Source organism: Gracilinanus agilis, chromosome 3 (assembly GCF_016433145.1).
Source record: "Gracilinanus agilis isolate LMUSP501 chromosome 3, AgileGrace, whole genome shotgun sequence".
Taxonomy (NCBI): Eukaryota; Metazoa; Chordata; class Mammalia; order Didelphimorphia; family Didelphidae; genus Gracilinanus; species Gracilinanus agilis.
The window spans coordinates 80,714,601-80,734,363 of NC_058132.1; the positions used below are offsets into that span (position 1 = coordinate 80,714,601).

The 19,763-nt window shown below is 40.5% G+C and overlaps 1 protein-coding gene across 3 annotated transcripts in view; it reads left to right on the forward strand.

Annotated features, from left to right (window-relative positions):
* The window catches only part of GRIK3 (glutamate ionotropic receptor kainate type subunit 3), a 350,540-nt gene that overhangs the window by 196,165 nt on the left and 134,612 nt on the right, over positions 1 to 19,763 (forward strand). For all 3 annotated transcript variants that reach the window (XM_044671492.1, XM_044671491.1, XM_044671493.1), the window contains exon 5: positions 16,995 to 17,048. In XM_044671492.1, the coding sequence (XP_044527427.1) occupies positions 16,995 to 17,048 (54 nt within the window). The remainder of the gene's footprint in view (positions 1 to 16,994; positions 17,049 to 19,763) is intronic.

Here is a 19,763-nt window from a genome sequence, read left to right on the forward strand (position 1 = left end):
ATGCTCTACCACAGTGCCCAAAGCATCTAGCAGCTGGGTGATGGGAGTCAGTTATCTCAGCCCTGGCAACAAAAATTGTCCACCTGCAAAATTCCACTTCTGGAGAGAGGCCTTGTGGGGATGGAGGGATGGAGGGGACCTCGGGGAGACTGCCTCGCTCTTGTCGCAGAATGAGGGGCCCTAGAAGGAAGGAAGGAAGGAAGGAGAGGCATGGGGTTTGCCGGGCGGCCTGTATATACCGACCCCCAAAGTGACTCACTCCCTCCTGCCTGCGATTAAATCCCGCCGGCTGTCCTCGCTTATTATCTGCTTTATTATAGTTTATTGTACCATCTGCTTGACTCATCTCAGGCAAAGGCTGAGGGAGGGGTGGAGGGAGTGAATGGCTTTCTGAGATTGGACGGGGTTTCTTTTCAGGACACAGTCGCAGCATGGTGTACACATGGAAGCAGGCCAGCCACTGCCACCGGTCCAAGAAATAAAATAGCAAAATGGCCTCAAACCCCCCTCAGCGGGTGCAGCCGAACAAACAGCAAACGCTCTGATTTGGACCAGTGCATATTTTAAAAGGCAATTATATTGTCCCAGAAAAATCTCCATATTTATTAGGAAAACTTCCACCCTGGGCTGGGCAGGGTTCTGTGAGGCAGGTGAGAGGAGGAGGGACAGAAGAGATAGAGCTCCAAAGGGATAGGAGAGCTCAAGCAGGAGGAGAGGGGGATCAGAGCTCCAGGGTCCCACTTTACTCAGGTGGGAAGGGGACCAAATACAAAGCCACTCTTCAAGCCAGGAGGAATCTAGGACGCAAAGCCATTCCTTAGGGGTGAAGAAGGGGCCACAACACAGCCTAGAATCACAGAAAAGATGCCTGACACACAGCCGGCCCCATGACAGAAGGAACCCAGACACACAACCCAACCCCAAAAGAGAGGGAAGTTGTCTAGGACATAAGGCAGAAGGGAAGAGACCCTAAACACTATGGCCCTCCTCCTTGGCTACTGTTAGTAGGTAAGAAGCTACCTCCTCTAATAGCTCAGTGTTCAGGTCTAGCAAGAAGAGGAGTCAAAAAATCCTAGGGAATGGGGTCTGTATTGGGCTATGAACTCAAGTCTCTTCTTGCCTGGGGTTGTTAATTCTCCAATTCTTCTTTGGCATTCCAGTGAAATATTCTAGTTCCTGGGGCATCCCAGCCCAAGGAACTATCAACTATCAGCTTTAACAACTCTTGGGAGGAGTTCATTGTTGGATTGCCCCAGTGGTCAGCTCTTAGCACTGAACTGAACTCTGCCTTCCCTCCCTAATCTTGATCCTTCTTCTTCTGTCCTCTGAGGCCAAGTAAAGTGAGTCTTCCGCATGAAATGTCTTCAGTCTCTAGAAGATAAGTTCCCCTGACACAACCCTGAGTCTTCTCTTTTCCTGACTAACCATTCTCAGTTGCTCGCATCAATTCTTGTATGCCAAGGTAGCCAATCTTCTTCCATCTTTGTCAACATCCTCTGGACAAGTTCTAGCTTTGTCACTACTTTGGTCCTTCAGTGGATCTGGAGCATCATCGACATGGGCACTTTCTCCATGGATGGAGATCCCACTCCATCCATGCCTTCTCAAACCATATGACTGGCCATGTCTTCCTTAAAGCCTCCACAGAGGCATCCAAATGAACATGCTTTGACTCCCACCTAGATCACTTGATGAGTAGACCCCAGCACAGCAGCTTGTCAATTTGCTTCATAAAATATGGCTCTTAGAACTGGACACATGAGTACAAATATATTTGACAAGTAGAGTGGTACTGCTCTCTCCCCAACTCTGGACATTAGGATCCTATTAACGTAGTCTAAAATTAGCAGTTGATTTTTGAAGCTGCCATGTTGCACTGGAATGGCAGACCTGTGGCTGGACCACACGTTCACTCTCTCAACACCACCCTAGCTAAGTTCAGAGGAACTCACTACCTGGTTGACTGCTGGGTAATGAATTTTTTGACCAAAGCAACTTGTGAAAAAGGGCATCTACCAAATTATAGAGGAGCCTGTGATCTATGCCATCTCCTGGCTAGCCATCGCCAATTTCATCAGTTTTCATATATGAAAGTATCTGATCTTCACCCCATATTTGTCACCTTCCTCTGAACAAGTTCCAACTCGTCATTACTTGTCAGTAGAGGGAGTGTCCACAAACACAAAATTATAGATCCTTCCAGTCCTGAAGATGTCATACTGTTGACTCACTAAGCTTTTGGTCACCAACCTCCTTTGTCTGTTTTTTCATGATCCGTCTTTGTCTCTTCCTGCCCAGCCCACTAGAGAGGGTGCCTACAGCTTAATGACAAATGGGGCAGAGATCCTACTCATCCAAGCAGAAAGCCTTGTTACTGAGGTAAAGGAGATTGAGGAAGTGGAATGTTTTCCTTTAATTATTTTTTTCAATCATCAAGCATTTTTCTCCATCTCCATCTTCTCTTATCCAGAAAAAAGAAAGGAAACCCCTTGTAGTGAATAAGCATAGTCTTAGCAAAACACATTTCTATTGGCCATATCTAAATATCAAATGTGGGTCTCTCTGTTATGTTGCTTTTTAAAAACACCCTTGCCTTCTGTCTTAGAATTAATATTGTGTATTGGTTCCAAGACAGAAGAGTGGTAAGGGCTAGGCAATGGGAGTTGTGACTTGCCCAGGGTCACACAGCTAGGAAATGTCTGAGGCCAGATTTGAACCAAGAACCTCCCATCTCTACATCTAGATGTCAATCTACTGAGCCACCCAGCTGCCCCATATCAAGTTGCCTTTTGTTGCGTTGGTCCTCTGGAATCATGGTGGATTGCTGCATTGATTATTATTTAGTTTATTCATTATTATTTATTATTATTATTTAATTAGTTATTGTCTTCAAAGTCTTTCACCTTTATAATGTTGATAGTATAAATTGTTATATAATATAATATGTATTATGTACTATAATGTATAGTAACATCACACAAGAATGTTATATGTATATAATATTGTAAATATTATATACAATGTTACAAGAATAAATTATTCTTGATTTGTTTCACTTTATTCTGCCTCAGTCCATATATGTCTTCTCCATTTTCTTTTAAAACTATTAAAAAAGGGCAGCTGGGTAGCTCAGTGGATTGAGAACCAGGCCTAGAGACAGGAGGTCCTAGGTTCAAATCCAGCCTCAGACACTTCCCAGCTGTGTGACCCTGGGCAAGTCACTTGACCCCCATTGCCTACCCTTACCACTCTTCCACCAAAGAACCAATACACAGAAGTTAAGGGTTTAAAAAAATAAAACTATAAAAAATTTAAAACCTTATCTTCTGTGTTAGTATCAGTTCTAAGACAGAAGAGTGGCAAGGGCTAGGCAGTTAGAGTTAAGTGACTTGCCCAGGGTCACACACCTTGGAAGTGTTTAAGGCCAGATTTGAACCCAGATTCTCCCAATTCTAGGCCTGATGTTCTATTCATTGTGCTCCCTAGCTGCCCCTGAAAATATATTTTTATTTCTTGTGGCACAATAGTATTTTATTACATCAATATACCCTATATTGCTTGGCCATTTCCTGGTTGTACACCCAGTTTTCAGTTCTGTGGCACCATGAAAAATGTTGCTATAAATATCTTTGTACATAAAGGATCTTTTCTTTTTATTAAACTCTTTTGAGCATGGACACAGTCATGTTGTTACTAAGTCCAAGAGGATGTACATTTTTGTAACTTTGAGAGAATGGTTCCAAATGTCTTTTCAGAGGAAAAGAGGTTTTGGAGACTAGATTTCTCATTTGGGCCATCTACACTGACCCAGTGTTCCAAGCTTATAAAACTGTAAAATGTCAGATCTAGAAGGAACCTTGAAAATCATAAGATCTTAGATTTAAGGCTGGAAAGGAACTTAGAGTCCATCTAATACAATTTGCTCATCTTACAGTTGGAGAACTTTGGTGTAGAGAAATGAAGGGATTTTACCAAAGTCACACATGTGGCAAAGTAGAAATTAGAACATGTTCTCCAGATTCCCATGCCAAAGCTCTTTCTAGGTTTCTACCCTTCTTCTCTGCATGCATAAACTTGGCCCAAGAAAAGCAAAATATTGGAAGAAGGTGGGGAGATAGGAGATAGATTCTATACAGCAGGAAGGGGGGGGGAATGAGGTAAGTGGAAGTCCTACCCCCTCATCTCCCATTAGTCTAAGCTGAGCAATGATAGCCAGAACTCTCCAGCCAACGAGAGGAGACCGTCTTTTAGCTAGACTGAAGCCTCCCCCTAACTGGATAATTGACTACCATAGGTCACATTTAGGGCAGAGAATTGAGTTGGAAATGAAATCTTCCTTCCATTAGGAGCATTTTGAGGTCCTGTGTAGTTTCCCAAGGCTCCAAGGCCCTTTTCCTTTGCAAAAGAAGCCAGCTCATCTACTATGTGGTCTGACTGATTGCTAGAATCTCAGAGTAAGAAAGGACTTTGGAGGGCTCTCCCCATGCAGAAATCCCCTGTAAGTCTACCCTTCCTTGTGTCAGATCACTTAGGCTTCTCATTGAATGCCTACAAGAATGAGGAACTTGGTACCTGGGAAATAGCACATTCCATTTGTCGGACAGAGATGTTCAGAAGTTTTCCTTTGTAAGGGGTGTCCCAAATAGTCTTAGTGCTACTTTAACTGCACTAAGGTGGAGGGGTTGGGGGCAGCTAGATGGCTCAGTGGATTGAGAAAGAAGCCTAGAGATGGGAGGTCCTGGGTTCAGAAATGGTCTCAGACACTTCCCAACTGTGTGACCCTGGACCAGTCATTTAATCCCCATTGCCTAGCTCTTACCACTCTTCTGCTTTGGAACCAATACATAGTATTGCTTCTAAGACAGATGAAAGATATTTTTTTAACTTCACCAAGACCTTTGGAACACCCTATATAACACCAAAATCTGCTTCTTTGTGATTTATATTCATTAATTTTCACACTATTCCCTACAGGAAAAAATATCCAAAAGTCAAATATCCCTCTTCCACCTGAAAGATCCTTCATATGCTTAAAGATGGGTATCATGCCCTCCCTTGTCTTCTTTCTTAAAGCTAAACATCACCCAGTTCCTCCACTCAATCCTCATATGTCATACTCTCTAATCCCCTCCCCATCCTAGTCACCTTCTTCTGGGTACTCTCCATCTTGTCAATGTCCTTCTTAAAAGTTGGTACCCCAAGGCCTAGACACAACATTTGAAGTGTATCTGACCATGGAGCTCAACAGAGAAATCATCATCTCCTTTGTTTTGGGCATAAATGCCTCCATTAGTGCAATCTAAGATGTTGTCTCTTTTGACTAAGAGTTCTTTGGGCTCTGCAGTAAGTTCTCAGTAGTGGCTAGATCTCAACATTATTCTCTTCTCTCTGTCTTAATGCCCACCAATTCCTCCCCAGGACATGGACTAGGATCAGAGAAGTGAACCTGATTATGAATTGAGTGGACAAAGTTTCAAACTCTTGGCTAAAAGAGATTGGAGTATCTATGTAGTTTTTTACTCATGTATATTCTTTCTCTGGGAGCTGTATGATTTACGCATGATGTCTGACAGCATTTTGAATCTACTTTATTGATGTCATATTTTTCTAGAGAGGACCAAGTATCAGAAGACCTAGGTCCTGGTCCTGAGTCTTCCAGAGGGTGGAAGTCATAGAATCATGGGATTTCAGAATAGGAAGAGCCCTCAGAGATCATCAAGTACAACCTGTACCTAAGCACAAACCCCTCTTCAGCATCCCCAAACAAAGGATGATCTCTGCTCAAGTAGTTCTTAGATGAAGAACTATTTAGCAGTTGTCTTCCTTCCAGATATATCTAAGGATTTCACATTGGTGACATTTATGTGTGTGTGTGTGTGTGAGAGAGAGAGAGAGAGAGAGAGAGAAAGAGACAGACAGACAGACAGACAGACAGACACAGACACAGAGAGAGAGACAGAGAGACAGAAAGAGGCTAGTTTAGGAGCCCTTTTAAAATGCCAGGAGTGCTTAACTCCACTCTAGCACTCCAGCACTCCAATCAGATGGCCAGAGAATACTGAGGGGACACTAATGAGATGTGATTTCCAAAGCTGCTATAGTATGGAAGGAAGATAAATTTCCTGGTGAAGAGGTTTCTTAGGGACCTGATAAAGTCAAGCGAAAGGGGTAAGCCTGATGGGAAATGAAGAGATGGCTTTAATTGAGTTCTCCTTGAATGGAGGCTTTGGAAGGACTCTTTTACTCCACCCTTCAACATTATATCTACATCCTTTCGACCTTCAATCTGAGGGCCAGAGTATACTGTGTATCCTGATGTATGTACCATTGGGGACATTATATTGATAACATTTATATCTTTTGTCTTGTTGTTCAATTATGTCTGACTCTTCATGACCCCAGTTGGGGTTCTCCTGGCAAAGATATTGGGGTAGTTTGCCATTTCCTTCTTCAGATCATTTTACAGATGAGGAAACTGAAGTAAGTAGGGTTAAGTGACTTGCCCAGGCTCACACAGCTAGTAAGTGTCTGAGGCTGGATTTGAACTCAGGTCTTCCTGTCTCCACACCTGGCACTCTATCTACTGTGCCACCTACCTGCCCATTATCTATATTTATCTACATCTATATGCAAACCTATACTCATACATGTGTGGTATCTAACTGATAGATAGCATATATGTTACATATATCACACAATACAACATTTTATTACATTGTATAACATCTATAACATGTACACATAACCTATATAACACATATTTTATGTATAATATACAAAATATAGCATAAATAATGCAAGAATAATTAATTACATATTACCCATGTCTAATAAGTTCTGTATTATCAAAGTGCTATATAAATGCTCTCTATTATAATTACTAGTATTATAGTTTACTCAGAATTTCTATTTAAGTTCCAGTATGTTGGGAGTACTTTATACATTTGAAGAAAGAGTGATACTGTCTTCATTTAATTTTTATCACCAGTTCCCTATCTTATTTTTTAGTCCCATCTGAGAAGTTAGTTTTTGATGTGACAACAGGACTAATTACAGTCTTCTTGAAGTAATTTTGTTTTCACAGCCTTGGAATATCTGTCCTTTCTTATAAGCACAGACTTCTCTTCTCTAAAACTTAGTTCAGGTATCACCTCCTCTGGGAAGGAGATGATATGTTTTTAAATCTTTTTATGCCCACCTAACACAGTACCTTATATTTAATTGGGTTACTACCTGTTCATTGGACTCAGTTATATTAGTTTGAATTGGACTAGACTGGACTGGGCTGGATTAGAATAGACTGGTCTCATTGGATCTGACTTGACCAGATTAGACAAGCTGGACTAGTTTGTGCCTGATTGGACTGGTCTGGACCAGATTCAGCTCGACTAAATTAAACTGGATTGGACCAGATTGAACTGGACTAGACTCCATTAGTTTGGACAAGAAGATGCTTTTATTTTTCAGCGATGTGTTTTTCTCTAAGACTGTGTATAAAAAAAAGCTATCTAGTCAAGTATATTTAGAATCTCAAATATTGTGGGGAAGCGATTATTTCTCCAGTTATAAGGACCTCTGTCTTATGCTTGCATTCACAGGTTTTTTCAAAGACAGGTTAAGATTGGAGGAAATTTTATCTTCTCTTTCCTTTTAACATCTGTTCCTTGTTTTCATTTTTTATTTCTTTTTCAAAATGATTGAAGATAATTGAAAGATGCGACAATTCCTTGCTTGCCTTTTTAAACTGTTGCCCAACCTATGACAAATTGCTCTCACTATATATTTTTTCTCTCTTTTTAACAACTGCTGACAAAAAAATACATATCCTACAGTAACCCACCAATCTGTACATTGCAACCATGAGTGATGGATAGTTTTCCTCAGTATTTCTGCAGTAAAAGAGGTTGCTGATTGGAAGTTTTAGTCATAAATTTAATTTTCCTGGGTCAAGAACTGAAAGTCATCATTCACAGAGTATTATTTAAGATGTCAGAAATAAAGTTTCCTATTTCGGAGGTACAGTGGAAGAGTGGATAGAAAGCCAGTTTTATAGCCAGAGAACCTGTGCTCGAGTCCAACCTCTATCTCTAAATACGTGTATGTCAGTGATATGTAACATGCAAGTCTTATGTAACATATACCACTAAGTGAATTCCCTACATATACATAACATATAACATATATAGGACATATAGCGCATGACATAAATAATGCAAGTATAATTGATGATATTGCGCCCGTGTGCAATTAAGTCACATATATCATTAAAGTCTGATATCATTCATTATACACGGGCAATACTGTATGTGGCAGGATGGATAGAGTCAGGAAGACTCATCTTCCTCGGTTCAAATCTAGCCTCAGATATTTACTGGCTGTGTGACCCTGGGCAACTCACTGAAGCCTGTTTGCCTCAGTTTCCTCATCTGTAAAATGATCTAGAGAAGGAAATGGCAAACCTCCTCAAGATCTTTGCCAAGAAAACTTCAAATGGGATCACAAAGAGTCAGACATGACTGAAATGACTAAAGGGAAAATATATTACATGTAACCCATGAGAACTATATATGTATACCCACATACATGTCTTTATATGATCACATCTATATGAAGTGATCCCATCTATATTATGAGATGACTGGCCTGGGAGCCTTCCTGAAATAAAAGCTTCAGAGTGATTTCTTTACTACATATCTCAACCCTGTAATCAGAGACACAAATAGTGCTGAGAGTATTAATGAGATGTGAGTACCAGTGCTGAAACATCTATCTGTATCCCCAATATTTATATCATCTCTATATATTTATGCATCTATATATCTTCCTCACATATGTAATATGGCATCAATATATATAGCATGTTGAATATAATATATGCCATGTATAGCATTTGTATCAACATATATTTAACAAATATAACATTCAGAATATAGAACAAATCATACAAGCAAGTCTTTTGCTGTCTCTGGATCTTATTTCTCTGTTTATACAATAATGGAGCAGGGGTTTTAAACTCATTTTTTTGTCACCGACTTCTCTGGCTGTCTGGTGGATCCTATGGACCCCTTCTCAGAATACTGTTTTTCAATACCTAAGATAAAATACATGGGATTACAGAGGAAATTCATTATGTTAAAATAGTTATCAAACAGGTTTTTAAAAGATCGTGAACCACAGGTTAAGAAGCCCCACATTAGAGGGTTTTTAATGGTCCTTTCTGGCTCTAAATCATATTATTTAAATTCCTGCGAGCCAGACAATTCCAGTGTTGCTGGAATGCATGTTCTGTGTTGAAATAGGAGTCAGTGGGAAAATGACACTCAGCATACGGGAAGTTCATTCTACAGTCACCTTTGCTGGAAGGCATCCAGTCCCAATATCTAGCAACATGTGTTCAGCATGTCCTATGACCATTGCTAATGCCTTCCTCTACCCTGAGAGGTAATAGGGCTCCCCCCACAACCCCTGAGCCCCCACCCCACCCCAGCATCCTGGAGAGCCTCCAGTTACTTAGGGTAGAAGATGGCTGGAAGGATTCCTAGATATGGGGTAGCTCTTCAGAGTTTTGTATTTCCTTTTATAGGAATCCCAGCCCCATGAGTGGTTCGAGTTTTCACTAATTGATTTAATTTTATTAATGAGCATCTCAGAAAAGAACTGTTGTGTACGTGTGTGTTCTGGGAGAGTTTTTATTAACTAAGACAATCTGATTAGAGTTCAAAATGCTTTTAAAAACATATGATTTATCAGGGCAGCTAGATGATTCAGTGGATAGAGAGCCAGGCTTAGAGACTGGAAATCCTGGATTCAATTGTGACCTCAGACACTTCCTAGCTGTGTGACCCTGGGCAAGTCACTCAACCCCCATTGCCTAGCCCTTACAGCCTTGGAACGAATATTTAGAATTAATTCTAAGACAGAAGATGTGTGTGAGTGTGTGTGTAATATTACTGTATTGTGTTATATTATAATTGTCTTATGTTATAATTATGTTATAGGCTTATTATTACTAGGGCTTTCTGGTCAACTTGGCTAATTTTTTATATACATATACAAATATGTATATAAAATATATATAAAATTAGTCAAGTTGATCAGAAAGCTCTAGTAAAAATAATAAATATAAATATATATAAATATATACAAGGGCCATATACTAAAGTCAAGGAATGCTGAGGAAACCTAGGGTATATGGGAATAACATATTCCCACACCCATACATACCCCCCAATTATATATGTGTCTATAGAACCCTAAAACAGCTTTTCCTATTCTTGTGCTAGGCCTTATACAAGAGGAAGAGGAAGAGGTGGTCCTTGCCTGCCCCTCAAGAAACTTATAGTTCTGTTAGGGAGATGAAATGCATTCCTTTGAACAAAACAATATTAAATAGTATATGGTTAAGTTTTAACTAGTGTGGCTGGTGGGGAGAGAAGGATTGGAGAGCTGAGACTTTCTAGAGAAGGGAGGCTTCTAAAAACCAAAAAAAAAATCTTGATGGGCTAAAACAATGAACTGATTCTAACAAGACAGAATTTAATAGGGATCGATGTGAATTTCTGTTGGTGGAAAAAGCACCCACACAGTTTTGAAATACTGAAATGCTATTATTATATAAATGGGCCTAATTATTATTATCTTCTACTCTTAAATTGCTACAAATCAACTTTACAAGAACAGGATAAGTAAAGGCATTATTTTTATATGAAAAAAAAAACACAGAGTTTTGAGTGGACAGCAAGGTCAATATGAGTCAACAGTGTGAGCTAGCAGCCAAAAAAGCTAATGTTATCGGAGACTTTAATAAGAGAAGCATAACATCCAGAACAAAGTGGTCCTGATCAGAGCAATTGGAAATATTGAGCTCAGTTCTAGTTGCCACATCTTAGGAAGAAACTCAGTGAGTTGGAAAAGGTCCAGAGAGAGAGACAACTAGAATAATGAAAGACCTAGAACAGTCATGGCGAACTTTTTAGAGACCGAGTGCCCAAACTTCAACCTTCACACCACATGCATTACCCTAGACAGGGGAGGGAGGAAACACTCCCATTGGGCTGCTGGGAAGAGGAATGGATGATGAGAGAAATGTCCTTAAGCACACGTGGAGAGGAGAAAAGGAGCAACCCTCTCAGGCACACATGCCATAGGTTTGCCAACATGGGGCTACAGCTTACGCTATATGAGAATTGAATAAAGGAAATGGGGATATTTTACCTGAAGAAGAAGTTCATTAAAGGAGAAAATGATGGCTATCTTTGAGTATTTGAAAGATTGCTGCATAATTGAACTTATTCTCTTTGTTCTTAGAGGACAGGACTTGGAATTCTAAGAGTCTTGGTAGTAGATGGAAGATATAAAGGGGAAGATTTCAGATTGATGTAAGAAAACTTCCTAATAATTAGAATCATCCCAAAATGGAATGGTCTGCCTCATATGGTAGTGAGATCCCCCTCATTGGAGGTATTTAAGAAAAAGACTAAATCACCACTTCTTTGGGATATTGTAGAAAGGTTTCTAGTTTGGGTGTCTGTTGGACCAGATATCCTCTGAGGGTCATTCCCACTTTGAGATTCTGTGTAATCCAGTAGAGTGGACAGTGATATAATGGAAAGAACTCTAGACTTATAATTAGAAGACTTGAGTTGGAGCTCTAAACCTGCTACGACCAATTCATGTCCTCTCCCTAGGGCTTAGTTTACACATCTGTAAAATAAAGATAATAATACTTCTACTCCCTACCTCACAAGGAGGGTTGAAGGAAAGTCCTGTGTGAAATTTTAAAATACTCTAGAAATGTATTATTTAGCATTATACCTAGGAGGTAATTATTATCTTTCACGGGGATTGTTTTTAAGCGAAAGCTCAGAGAAGTTGTAGAAGGGGATTCTTATTCAGGTATAGGTTGGACCAGAAGGCCTATGAGGGTCCTTCAGTCTCTAAGATTCTTTGATTCCTCCAGTGACATTCTTCTCTGATGCCTCACCTAGAAGTGGAGGTGACCCCAGGCACTCAAAATACTATCCCATGGGAATGAAAGATCTAAAAAGTTCCTCCAACCCTAAAGGGCCCAGGGCAATAGACTGCCTCTGTCATTCAAGGACCAGCCTAGCTAAGTTGAGAGATGCTCACTGCCTGAAGGTTGACCAACAAAAGGTGGATTTTTCAAGCTCATGAAAATTAAGTCATGGAATGGCTGCATTCTATGTGGGTGTGCAGCTCCCACATATCTTTGAAGACCTGAAGTAATTTAATGAGATTAAATATTATTAGCCAAAAAAAGTCACATAGTTGAAGAACTGGAAGTGAGTTTAGTGGCCATCTAGTATAAGCCATATCTGAAAAAAGAATTTTTGTTTTTCCTAATATTCACCTATTTTAGGGCAGCTAAGTGGCACGGTAGATAGAGTGCTGAGTATGGAGTCAGGGAGACTCATCTCCCTGAGTTTAAATCTGGCCTCAGACTCTTACTAGCTGTGTGACCGTGGGCAAGTCATTTAACCCTATTTGTCTCAGTCTCCTCAACTGTCAGATGAGCTGAAGAAGCAAATAGCCAACCACTCCAGTATCTTTGCCAAGAAAATCTCACACAGAGTAGGGTACAACTGAAAAATAACCAAACATATTCCACCTAACAAACGGTCACCGCTGCCAGAGACAGTCTATTCTGCTTTGGAAGAGTTGTAATTGTTAGGATGTCTTTCCTGACATCTAGCCTACATTGAACTCTTGGAGATTTCTATCAATGGCTCCTGATTCTGCCTCTTGGATCCCAGCAGAACAAAATGAGTTGTCTGATATTTTTTCGTAAGTATAACATTGATTCTGAGCTCACTCTTCCAACCCACACACAGAATAGCAGGTTGAATCCCCAGAAGGTGGCTGTTGCTAAGCTCATAAGCCCTCACTCCCATTGATTATCAATTGATACCAATTAATCAGCCAGACATAATTAGTTTGTAGAAATGTCTATTTACTAATGGGATATAATTAGAGCAATTGCTACAAAATATCCCTCCCAAACTTGGGCACACTTTTCCACAAGTATATTCAGAGTCCAAGGGAAAACAGACCCATGCTTGAGCTTGTGACAAAAAGGGTAGCATACCAGAACTAAAGGGTTTTTTCCTCCCCTTTAAATACCACTGAGTTGTGGTGTAACTTTCTACTACGTTTTCTTTTAGAATCTTAAAACTGACTTTCCTCAGTATACCTAATTTGTCTTCAACAACCTATATGGATGTTCCAGGGGTGTAGACTACTATTCCTGGGATGCTGACTGCAAGGATGCCAGTGAAAAGTCTAAGTCCTTCAACCTTTGGTCAGGGAGGAGGAATCCAAGGGCTCTCCTTCCCCTTTCCCCCTTCCCCAAGTGACTCTCTGTCAGGATCATGGCTTGGCCAGTTTCTACCAGTTGATGGCCAGACACTGCAATGCTTGGAATCTGAACTAATTTGCTGTTTTATAAAAGATCCATAAGATATGACTGGATGTCCACAAGCAATGCAAACATACTTCCTATGCGCTTCCATACAGTGACCTTCTTTCCTTCCAATTTGATTGACCAGGTTGTGGTCACTTCATCTAATGCCCTTGGTTTAATGACTGATTCAACAGTCCTCACTTGTCGTGGAGTGGATTGATTCATAGATTGCCTTAATTACTTCCCACACTTGCATGAGATTTTAACTTTTTGCAGGATTTTACCTTCTTATCTTGTGGATTCCACTGTAATTACATTAAATCTAAGATTCTTTTTTCTTTCTTTCTTTCTTTTTTTTTTTTTGAGTTGCTCTTTGGGGAAAGCAATCCCACCACCATCTTTCTGGTCATGTGATCCAAGACAGAATCAGCCTAATCTCTCATTCATGTGATAGTCCTTTAAGTCTTTGAAGATAGCCATCATGACATCTCCAGGTCTTCTTCAGGATTGAGCTCCAAGTTCACTCCATTGATTCTTACATGAAATGGAATCAAAGCCCTCACCATCCATCATAGTTATTAATCTAAATGTTATTTTCCCCTATTAGACTGTAAGCTTCTTGAGAGCAGGGACTATCTTTTTCCTCTTCTTATATACCCAGCATTTAGCCTGGTGCCTAGAACATAGTACAGTGATTCCCAAAGAGGGCGCTACTGCCCCCTGGTGGGTGCTACAGCAATCCAGGGAAGTGGTGATGGCCACAGGTGTATTTATCTTTCCTATTAATTGCTATTAAAATTTAAAAAAAATAATAATTTCCAGGGGGTTAAGTAATATTTTTTTCTGGAAAGGGGGCAGTAGGCCAAAAAAGTTTGGGAACCATTGACATAGTAGGTTCATTGATTGATTATCAGTTACCTATCGGTTACTCCAGATGTGATTAAGACTAATTGTGTTTAATTCTAGGTATTGCATTTAAGGAAGACAATTCATTAGGTTTAGGTTAAAATTCATTTAGCTATACAAATAACTTCATATTTGCAATATTGTAGAATGATTGCTAGGGCCTTAAGAAGTGTTAGAAGTCATAAAGTCTGATAGTTCCTAATCTTTTTGAATAGAGAGACATCCTATTTTGCCCTTTGATGTCTCTGACTCCTATATGATATGCTTGTTACTGTTGGTATTTGTTGATTGAAATGAAGCATGATTTGATCTGGATCCCTTACACTAACAATATGACCCAAAGATTGAGTCCTACTTCATTTTACAGAGAACTTGAAGCTCAGAAGGAAAATTCAATGATTGAAGCTTATTAAGTAGCAGAACAAGAGACAAGAGTTCAAGTATTCTGAAACCCATCATCCCCCACCCAATGGCCAATTCTTCCTTCTTTTGGCAATTTCCTATTCATCCTGTACATATCTCACTTTGTATATAGAGATTTTCCTTTCATGTCACGACTTTTCCCATCAGTGTTTTGATATATTGTGGGTCAGCATAAATCAAATGGGAATTTGTGGGGGGGAGTTTTGCAGAAGCCAAAGACAGAATGCAAAGGACAGCAGATGACACAGAAAAAGAAACTCAGAAATACATAAAATAGATGTATAGTGTTGTATAATGTCAACATATTTTGTCTTTTAATATCATAAATATATGCAACTTTAAAGTTAAAATAAGTTAAAAAGTAAACTTTACAAAAGAATTCAAAAGCCAGCAGATAACACATGAAGGTTAAAAAGGTTAACATTGACATATATATATAGTCTAAGACCAAATACTTAACCCAGATTTTACTATAAATGCCCTATAGAAGAAAAAATTTCAGACTTCTCTGGTATGAAGGGAGGGCCAAAAAATTTTACACAGATTTTCCAGATCTTGTGGGAGGGCACATCATGATGAGAGAGGGATACCTGTATTTGTTTTCATGTTGTCTACCCCATTTAGTTTGTAAACTCCTGGAAGACAGGGACTATCTTTTACTTCTTTTTGTATCCCCAGCACTTAGTATAGTGCATGACACAGAATAGGCACTTAATAATTGTTTATTGAATTGATTAACTATCTGAGGGGGAGGAGGAATACCTAGATAAAAAGCTTTAAATGGGCATTCCATTTGGGGGGTTTTTCTTGAAATTATGGTATTCTAATGTCTTATAGATACAAAGTGAGAGGTAGCAGGAGGGAGAGTGTAGAGGGAAAAAATAATTTCTACTGCACCTTTCCTGACAAAATGAAAAGGCTACATATTTGTCAACTTGTAGGTCAATAGTTCAGTCTACCAGAATCAAGACGAGTAATTTCAGAACTCTTGGCCAATGTGAATCAGGCAAATCAGCAGCCTAAAATGATATGCCTGCATGTCATTATCAGACATGATACCCACATAGGCATTATACTCTAGAGCAGTGATGGTAAACCTTTTAGAGACTAAATGCCCAAACTGCAACTCTCATGCCACATGAGAGCCCCTCACCTTACCCCAAAAAGGGCAAGGAGGAAGCACTCCTATTGGGTTATGGGCAGAGGGCTGGGTGATGTGAGAAATGTCCTCAGGTGCATGTGGAGAGGGGAAAGGAGCAGCCCCCTCTGGCACATGTGCCATAGATTCTAAGGCTCTAGAGCAGTGATTCCCAAAGTGGGTGCCACCACCCCCTGATGGGTGCTGCAGCGATCCAGGGAGGCAGTGATGGCCACAGGTGCATTTATCTTTCCTATTAATTGCTATTAAAATTAAAAAAAATTAATTTCCAGGGGGCTAAGTAATATTTTTTCTGGGAAGGGGGCGGTAGACCAAAAAAAATTTGGGAACCATTGCTCTAGAGCAACCCCAGACCAGGCCCTTATATCATTGAGGACTCCAAAGAAATGATGGGAGAATATCTTCCCCAAGGGGCTATGTGATGAGAGGGTAGTACTTGACTCACCCAATGTCTGCCATGGTCTGCTCACATAACATGCTCTGCTGATATTTTATATATTATATTGTTCCTGTTTTAATATTTATGAGACAGAAGATTCCTGAATGGGCTCATTTTGTGACCAGAGGAAATTCCACTTAATGGAAGCTCCAAATCATTGGTCATACAGTCATGTCACTCATACATGACTTTCATCACAAATGAGTGGACGTGGATGGCTCAGGAAAGATCACCCCCCCCCCTTGTTGGAAGGATAATTAGATACAATTGAAAGACAGCAGCTTGACCTATTCCTTCTTCCTTCCCCTACCCCTATATACTTACCCTGGCTTATTCCATGTCTGCAGCAAAGGCCTACATACATGCTTTGGAAATGGGAAAGTGTAATCCTAACATCAGAGGGAAGAAAATAATTTGGCTCACTTTTAAAATTTTGCAACTTTGAAACAAATCCCTAATTTGGTTTTATTGTAAATTGAATGGTCTCTCTTTAAAAAAAAAAAGAACCATAGAGTTCTGCTATGCTATAAGCACAGTAAGGGTTATGGTGGGGGGGAAGATGTGGGACCACTGTGGAGAAGCAATGTTCAGTTTCTCGTGCCCAAGACATAATGAATCAATACTAACTGTTCTTCTCTCTCCCAAAGGCCATGGCAATGGGGATGATGACTGAGTACTACCACTTTATCTTCACAACTCTGGTAAAGTATGACCTCTTCTTGGTTTGGGGAGGGGTTGAGGGAAGGACTCAGGGAGGCAACTTACTTGGAGTCAAGGGATATTTTTTGCCCTGAAAAGTTTAGGACTTTCTCTCAGCAGAGTGGAAGACTTGGGGAAGGGGAAGAATATCCAGAGAAACCTTTGTTTTCTTTTGTTCAGTTTTGTCTTTTCCCAGTAATGGCTGTGTGACTTTGGGGATTGAGGTGTGCTGAGCAAGGTCCTCCGAGGCTGCTACATTGAGCCCTGGTTTCTTGGGAAAGCCTTTAAATTGAACATGAGCCCTGAAAATGACTGAAGCTCCTGGAATCCAGACCCCAGCTCCACGGTCCCCTTGTACCAAATAAATTGGTATTTCCCAGATGTTGAGAGTCAGTGCTCTCTAGTGGACAGACATGGAGTCCAAAACCTACCTCAGACACATATTGGTACAACTTTGGACAGGTCACTACTTCTCTGAGCCTCAGTTTCTTAATCTGTCTAATGGGAATAATAATAGCACATACCTCATGAGATTATTGTGAGGACCAAATGAGAGAATGGAGATAAAGGATTTTTAAAACCTTAGGGTTTATGGAATGTTCTTCCCCTCCCCCTCCACTGATGTGTCCATCTCTACCCCCAACGTACCTTTCATTGTCTAATGCTCACGTGCTTGTACACACACACACACACACACACACACACACACACACACACACACACACGCCCGTGGGGGCGCATTGAGAGCTTAAATGCTTTGCCCATGGTCTTGTTCCCAAGTCTTCCTAGCTTCAGAGCCAGCTCTCCATCCACTCTAGGCAATACAAAGACAAAGCAAAAAGCAGTCCTTGCCCTCAGCAAGGTTACATTCTATATCACATAAACAGATAAGTAGGTGTGATCATTGGATTAGGAAGAGAGTGTCAAAGGATTTGGGAGATTAGAAAAGGATTCTAGTAGGAGGTCCTACATGGGCCAAGCCTGGGAGGAAGTTAAAGATTCAAAGTGATAGAGGTGAGGAGGGAGTGTCTATCACCCAGGAATGGTGGGGGATGGAATGCCAAGTTCAGAAAACAGTAAGAAAATGAGTTTGTCTGGATAACTATGTTTTTAAGGGCTGAACGTTTCACATGATCATTAAAAAATAGCATGTTGAATCATAGGAACCTTAATATCTGAATTGTTTTTCCCCAGATTATATGTCAATTACATTATAATTTTTAATATTCATTTTCTGATATTAAAACCCATGTTTGTTCTCTCCCTCCCACCTCCCCCCCTTTCCAAAAAGGCAGGTAATGATACAGGTTATACATATATTATCACACAATACACATCTCTCTGTTCATAGTACATATTTCCCTGAAACAAGACATATATTGTTTACACTATTGCTTACGCTAGAGAAAAATTCATGGAGGTTAATACCTTTTTAATTTTTTAAACCCTCATCTTCAATCTTAGTATCATTTCTAAGACAGAAGAGCAGTAAATGTTTGGCAATCAGGGATAAGTGACTTGCCCAGGGTCACACAGCTAGGAAGCATCTGAGCTCAAATTTGAACCCAGATCCTCTTGATGCCAGGCCTGGTGTTGTATCCACTGTGCTGCCTATCTGCCCTAATCCATTTTTTATGAAGGATATTTGCATTTTGCTTCCTTTTGAAAGAAGATGAAGAGACCTGGACTTGAAGAAGGCTAATTAGTTCTTTTAGGCATTTCTGTCTTGCAATATCCCTCCCTCAGCCCCTTTGCACCTTGCCTGCAGACTGGAACCACTGATTTTTCAATGAGATGAACTAGGTGGATTGTACCACATGACCCTGCCCCATCTTTCTCCTTTCCCCTCCTCTTCATCTTTCTCTTCCTTTCTCTTATGTTTTTCTTTCTCTTCCTTCTCCTCTCTCTTACTCCACTGCCTTTCTTTGCCCACCCCTGACCCTCCACTCTAGGATTAGTCCTTTGGGGGCATGTAAAGGTGATCAAAAAATCAGTCATGTGGCTGTCAGTCATTTAGTCAGTAAACATCCACTAAGTGACTTCTGTGTGCCAGGCAGTATGCTAAACCCTGGAGTTACAAATAAAAGCATAAGGCCAATCCTTGCCCTTAAAGAGCCCACAGTCTAATGGAGGCGACAACATGCAAACATCTGTATAAACAAGATATAGTCAGGACAAACAGGAAATCATTAAAAAGAGGGGAGCTACTGGAATGGAGGGATTTGAAAAGGCTTCATGTAGAAAGTGGGTTTTCTTTGAGACATAGTGCCAGTGGGTCACAGAGTAGCTGCCTTTGGCAGTTGCAAACAATTAGAGATTAGTAGGGGAGGAGGACAGAGTGGGAGACACTTTGAAACTGCACACTTAAACCAGAGCCCAGCCAGACAGGCCTGGGGCAGATTTCTATCAGCAGCTGTCACTTTCAGGGAACTGACTAGATTGGACCATTCCCCCTTACAAACACACACACACACACACACACACACACACACACACACACACACACTTTATTTTCTCTCTGTGTTTCTCTCTGTTTCTGTCTCTCTCCCCCTTCTCTCTCTCCCCACTCTGTCTCTTTCTCCTCTTCTCTCCCTTCTCTCTCTCTCCCTTCCTCTCTCTCCCTTTTCTCCCTCTTCCCCTCCTTCTCCCTCTTCCCTCCCTCTCTATTTCTCTCTCTCCCATTCTCTCTCTCCCCCTTCTCTCTCTCTCCCCCTTCT